Source organism: Mastomys coucha, chromosome X (assembly GCF_008632895.1).
Source record: "Mastomys coucha isolate ucsf_1 chromosome X, UCSF_Mcou_1, whole genome shotgun sequence".
Lineage (NCBI taxonomy): Eukaryota > Metazoa > Chordata > Mammalia > Rodentia > Muridae > Mastomys > Mastomys coucha.
The window spans coordinates 12,516,594-12,523,187 of record NC_045030.1 but is presented as its reverse complement, the minus strand read 5'-3'; the positions used below and the strand labels follow the sequence as shown (position 1 = coordinate 12,523,187).

At 38.4% G+C, this 6,594-nt stretch overlaps 1 protein-coding gene across 1 annotated transcript; it reads right to left on the bottom strand.

Annotated features, from left to right (window-relative positions):
• Positions 1–2,786: 2,786 nt before the first annotated feature.
• Positions 2,787–3,641, bottom strand: LOC116091110 (mitochondrial fission factor-like). Its single transcript, XM_031372181.1, is given in 3 exon segments — positions 2,787–3,253; positions 3,485–3,493; positions 3,495–3,641. Coding segments are annotated over 3 exon segments (561 nt in total). The 3' UTR covers positions 2,787–2,848.
• Between the last annotated feature and the right edge of the window lie 2,953 nt (positions 3,642–6,594).

Below are 6,594 nucleotides of genomic sequence, written 5' to 3'. Positions count from 1 at the left end.
GTAGAAGAATACAAACAGATCCATTCCTTTCTCCTTGTACAAAGCTCAAGTCCAAGTGGATCAGGGACCTCCACATCAAAGCAAATACAGTAAAACTAATAGAAGAGAAAGTGGGGAAGAACCTCGAGCAAATAGGCACAGGGGAAAATTTCTTGAAGAGAACGCTTCTGCTCTAAGATCAAGAATTGACAAATGGGACCTCATAAAGTTACAAAGCTTCTGTAAGGCAAAAGACACTGTCAATAGGACAAAACGACAACCTACAAATTGGGAAAAGATCTTTACCAACCCTATATCTGATAGAGGGCTAATATCCAACGTATACAATATTCAAAGAACAGACTTTGTAAATTTTTCTTTAAGATTTGCTAAGTTTTACTTTCATTCCTTAGATTCATTTTTTTAAGTTTTCTTTTTAGTTGACAAACAGTAACTGAATATATTTGTAGGCTACAATGTGGAATGATTAAATCTGGCTAATTTTAACAAATTGATTGTTTTATATTTATCTTTTGCTGCAAAAATATTTTCAAATATCATTTTCAGTGTTTTTGAAAGACATACTATGTTATTTTATTGTAGACAATAGTCTGCTCAGTTAATTTGTGTCCTTTGATCAAAACCTCTGCTTTTCCCAGCCTGTCTCCTCCACTAGCATCTCCTATCATCCATTCATTCCATTCATTCCATGAATTCAGTGGTTTATAGTTCATATGTGAATGAAGCCCTGTGCTGTTGAATATTTTGTAGCTGTGTGTTTTACTTCAACAATACCCTCCTAGTTCATTTCTGTTGTTAACTTATTATTTGGGAGTTCACACCTATATATTTCTTATTTCCATTGAGTTTTCAAATTCTTTGAATAATATTTTCTAAAATGACTATCCTTACCCTCTTTGTATGTATTGGTATGTGTATGTCTCTGTGTGTGTTGGTTTGTGTTGTATGTGTTGTTGTATGTGTGTGTATGTGTGTGTGTGTGTCTATGTGTTTGTGATTTCTTGGTGACATCATCACCATCATCATAATCATGAACATTTTTCTAAGATAGGGGTCTCTCATTAAACTAGAACCTGCCAAGTAAGCTATCTGGTTGGCCAGTGATCACTACTGTGCATGGAACTCAAGTGTTCTTGCTTATAAGCACTTACTTGACTGATCTTTCTATTTCCCTTGCCCTCTTTTATAAAATGTCAGTTAACCATATCTGCACATGTCTATTTCTATACCTTCTATTATGTGTTATGGATGGTGTGGTTATATTCAAGCCAATATCTCATATTCTTGAGTACTGAAAACTCATTATACAACTTGAATTGGTAGTCTAAATCTATAAACATGATTCTTCTCTTTCAAAATCTGTTCATTTTATTTCATATTTTGATTGACAGTTTATTAGATATACTACATTTGTACTTTATTTTGTAGGATTTAAATTAATAATTAGTAAAAATGTATTTATAGAAAACATCTACAATATTAATATAGTAATAAGGATGTGAATCATGTGCAAGTATTAGATGAACTGCTGAAATGTTGAATTATTTTAAGTTCATTCACACAGGTATTTAATCAAGGTGATATTGTGCTCTTAAGTTACTAAATTTTCTTTAACCTGACAAGGGCTGGAGAAATGCCTCAGTGGTTTAGAGCACTGGGTGCCATTCCAGTGGACCTGAGTTAAATTCCTAGAACCTACATGGATGCTCACAACCATCTCTAACTCCAGTCACAGGGAATATGACACCCTTTTTTGGTCTCTTTGGGCATTGCATGCATGCAGTGCATAGACATGCATGCGTACAAAATGCCTGTATACACAAAATAAAAATTCAAAAACAAATTAAACCTGAGAACAGTTCAGGATTTCAAAAGTACTAATATTGGAAAGTGCATGCAAGAATACCTAATAAAACCATTCAGTCTAAAAGTGAGAATAGGTCAGATTATTTTGTTTTGTTTTGTTTTGTTTTACAGATGCTTTTTTGACTCCCATTGTCTTTGTACTTTCTGTCCCATTCAAAGTTAGCTGTGCAAATTGATGATGCAAAAACACAACAAAAAAATGACAGGCTCTATGAAAGAGACTAGACCTCAGTTACAAAATACACAGGAAGTTTTCTTGCAGTAGGTATTACTGATATGAGGTAGGCCAGAAGTTAGATATGAGACAACTAAGGAAAACTCTAGTTATGTTTTGATAGTTGTGTCTCCCGATGATAAGAATAACCTTTTGTGGTTAAGCATCCTTGAAGCTGAAGTTAGATTGTTCTCTCCAGAAAGTAAGGCAACAAAGCATTCTCCCACTCATGTGTACTAATATAAGATATGCATCCTCAAAAGACCTGATGCCATTATAATATCAGTTGCATTGTAGTTTTGACACCTGCTCTTTGGCATCAGGAGAAAAATTGCCATAAAAGGGTGACCTGGCCCATCATGATTTGAAAAGGAAAATGGGTTTCCTTACTTACTCAACAAATATGCCACTAACCTCATAACTATTCATAAATCATTCTATGAAATTCACATCCTAGTGGGTGGCTTCCCACTCCATTTAGAGTTTTTGATTAGCTTAACTTTGCTAAATAAACTGATAAAACTGTGTGCCTTTTGACTAAATTCTTGCCTTCAAGACAAAAACTTCCATATCACTACAGAACTAAATATAGCTGGGAGGCAGAATATACTTACATTGCCCACCCTTTCCCCATTTCCTGGAAGAAATACATTAGCAAGCATGGGCTGTAGAAATGACATTAAAAAGCAAAGACAGAAACAAGGAAGAAGGTTGCAAGCTCTATATTCCTAGCTGACAAGACATTACTTTTGAGTGCTGAGGCTACCTCTAGCGACGCAACCAAAGCCAGATGTTTAGCAGCCAGAAGGCTACAGTAATTGAGTACATGACCGTTTCCTTTTTGGCTCGTTCTTTGTTCTCCTCCTCTAGATGTTGCAATCGTCTATTCAGCTTGAGTATCTGTCGTCTCAATGAAGCTGCATCCACAACAGTAATCTCCTCTGAACTTGCTTCTATTGCTGTGTCGAAACTGGAAGCGCTGTGTCTTATGTCGTCATGTTGAGGAAGAGAGATGCCACACAATGCAGGTCTGAAACTTTGACCTAGCACACCCATGATCCTGTGGTAAGCCATGTTAGTAGAAGACTGGATAACTGACAAAAAGCCTTGAGCAGAGGAAAGATTGGCTCTATCGACAGGTAACATTTGGAGAAGATGGAGGGGAGCTTGACTCTAGCAGTACTGGTTCAAGTGATAGGACTAAAGACTAGCTATCCATTTTGTGAAATAGTCTTTAGCTTAGCAACTACATGGATTTTTTCATTGTGGGGAGTCAGAGATGTTTTAAATTCAGTAATCTTGTGAGGCTTCACCTAATCCAAGGACATGAGGTAGTGCCAAGGTTTGGCTGTAGTTGACTGCTCCTGCTGGTCTTGAAATTGAATGGTCTGGCACACTTCTTGCCATGGCAACCACTCTCTGGAACCTGTGTCATCACACTTATACTTGGAACTCTTTGGAATTCTTGTTCCAGTCCCTTTAATTCTCCTGAGACCCTCTTAGTCTGACTAATAGCAACATTGTATTCCATTTCATCATCAGTTTGACTAGTTTCTGCCATCTCAGCAGAAGTGTAAGAGGAAAATGCTATTCCACTCCCCAGATATGAACCAGCTCCTACTTGCTGATCGATGCCCGCTTTTATGCTCCACCTTGAATTTTTAACTTGCTTCAATGTAAACACTTAGTTTAGAGTACTTTTATCCCACCCTACCTGTGGAGGCTCTCCTGGGTGGAATGGAGATGAATGTTCTCCAAGTTTATAGATTGAGCACAGGAAGGTACTGTGTCAAAACAAAGCACCTGGTAGGCTGATGTGCAGCAGACTGGAAAAGTCTTATTTGGTTACTTTATTATTATTTTTATATGTATGTAACTGTGTGTGTATCGTGTGTGTGTGTTTGTGTGTGTGTGTGTGTGTGTGTGTGTGTGTGTGTGTGAATGTGGAGGCCAGAGGTCAACATCCACTGTTGTTTCTCAGGTGTCAACCACCTTGTTTGTGAGACACGATCACTCATTACTTGCTATCTGACCAGTGAGCCCCAGGGATCTGCCTATCTCTGCTTTTTTAGAGCTGGGATTACAAATGTATGTTGCCATGACAGATTTTTCCCCCCATGGATTCTGGAGACTGAACTTTTGTTTATGTAAGACAAACATTTTACTGAATGAGCTATCAAGACAGATTTTTTTTTGTAGCTATTTTAGATCCTATTCATTGTGTGTTTCCTTTAGAATCAGAATTTCTAATTCTATAAGAGAATCTAGTGAGATTTTGATTGAGATTAAATAGAACCTGTAGCTACTAGATGCTCACCCTCTTATCCCCTCTGCTCACTTGACATTTTTTTCCATTATTGGGAATAAATAAATTTCTTCCTTTTTTCTTTTACTTATTTTGTTTGTGTGTGTGTGTGTGTGTGTGTGTGTGTGTGTGTGTGTTCTATTTGCCTAAAAATGCTGCACCCCAGTCTCTTTTCCATCTTTCCCAAAACAGGTCTAAATGATTAGATATTCCATCATTCATCATATTACCCTCCTCTCCCACTTACAGAGAAATGCCATTCAAGATTTCTGATGAGCTTTTGTACAAACAGCTTTTTACCATAGACTTCCTGAATGCTGTCATCAAGGGGATTCCCTCTATCACCATTTCAGGTACTCATCTTTGCCTTTTGATAGTTAATAGCAGATTTTGTTATGTAGCACAGGTACATATGAAAAAATTATGTGCCCCATGCTGCTCTCCAATGTGCTATTGTTGCTCTGCCTGCCTTTGAAATCACAGTTGTGTCTAGGCTGCTTTCAAACTCATAAGCATCTTAAGAGCCTCTAGAGTGCCAGGAAAACAGGTTTGACTCTTTCCTTCTTCCTGACTTTCTTATGGACCCCTGTCTTCTTTTTGCTTGCTTTACAATTTTTTGTATGTGTGAACACAAAACCCAGTCATTTCCCAAGAAAAGGACATAGAAAGCAAAAATTTCAAGAGTGTCAGCATCTTTGCTTTGTTCTCATATTTAATACATAGTTTCATTGTATGTAAAATCTAGGTTGGAGATCAATTTTTGAAAAGATAATATTATTTATGCATCTGTGTTCACATCTGTTTGGGTTCTCACAGAATCTTGAAAAGTGTTTGAGATTCCCAGGAGCTGGGGTCAGAGGCAATTGTGAGTCTCTCAATATGAGTACTGATATCTAAACCTTGCTTCTCTGAAAGAGAACTCTTAATCATCTCTTTATCCACCTTCTCAAGTTTTGCTGGTATTGAGTACTGTTTTGGAAATACTAGTGAGGAAAATTAGAATATCACAATGGTTTGTGGTTCTTTTATTTTATTAGATATTTTCTTTATGTACATTTTAAATGTTATCCCCTTTCCTGATTTCCCCTCTGAAATCCTCCTATTCCCTCTCCCTTCCCCCTGCTCACTAACCCACCCACTCCTGCTTCCTGACCCTGGCATTCCCCTACACAAGTATGTAGAGCCTTCACAGGACTAAGGGCCTCTCCTTCCATTGCTGACCAACAAGATCATCCTCTGCTACATATGCAGCTGGAGCCATGGGTCCCTCCATGTGTACTCTTTGGTTGGTGGTTTACTCACTGGGAGTTATGGGGGTACTGGATGGTTCATATTGTTGTTCCTCCTATGGGGCAGCATACACCTTCAGCTCCTTGAGGCCTTTCTCTAGTTCCTCCATTGGGGACCCTGTGCTCAGTCGAATGGTTGGCTGAGAGCATCCATGTCTGTATTTGTCAGGCACTGGCAGAGCCTCTCAGGAGACAGCCATATCAGGCTCCTGTCAGCAAGCACTTCTTGGCATCCACAATAGCTTCCCAGTTTGGTGGCTGTATATGGAATGGATTCCCCAAGTGGGTCAGTCTCTGGATGGCCTTTCCTTCAGTCTCTGTTCTACATTTTGTCTCTGTAACTCCTCCCATGGGTATTTTGTTCCCCCTACTAAGAAGGACAGAAGGGTCCACATTTTGGTCTTCCTTCTTCTTAGGCTTCATATGGTCTGTGAATTGTATATTGGGTTAATATCCACCTATCAGTGAGTGTATATCATGTGTGTTCTTTTGCGACTGGGTTACCTCACTCAGGATAATATTCTCCAGTTCCATCCACTTCCCTAAGAATTTCATAAATTCATTATTTTTAATAGCTGAGTAGTACTCCATTGTGTAAATGTACGACATTTTCTGTATCCATTCCTCTGTTGACAGACATCTGGGTTCTTTCCAGCTTCTAGCTATTATAAATAAGGCTGCTATGAACATAGTGGAGCATGTGTCCTTATTACACATTGGAGCATCTTCTGGGTATATGCCCAGGACTGGTATTGCTGTGTCCTCAGGTAGTACTATGTCCAATTTTCTGAGGAACCATCAAACTGGTTTCCAGAGTGGTTGTACCAGCTTGCAAATCTACCAACAATGGAGGAGTATTCCTCTTTCTCCACATCTTCACCAACATCTGCAACTTCAGCAAAGTAGCTGGATATAAAATT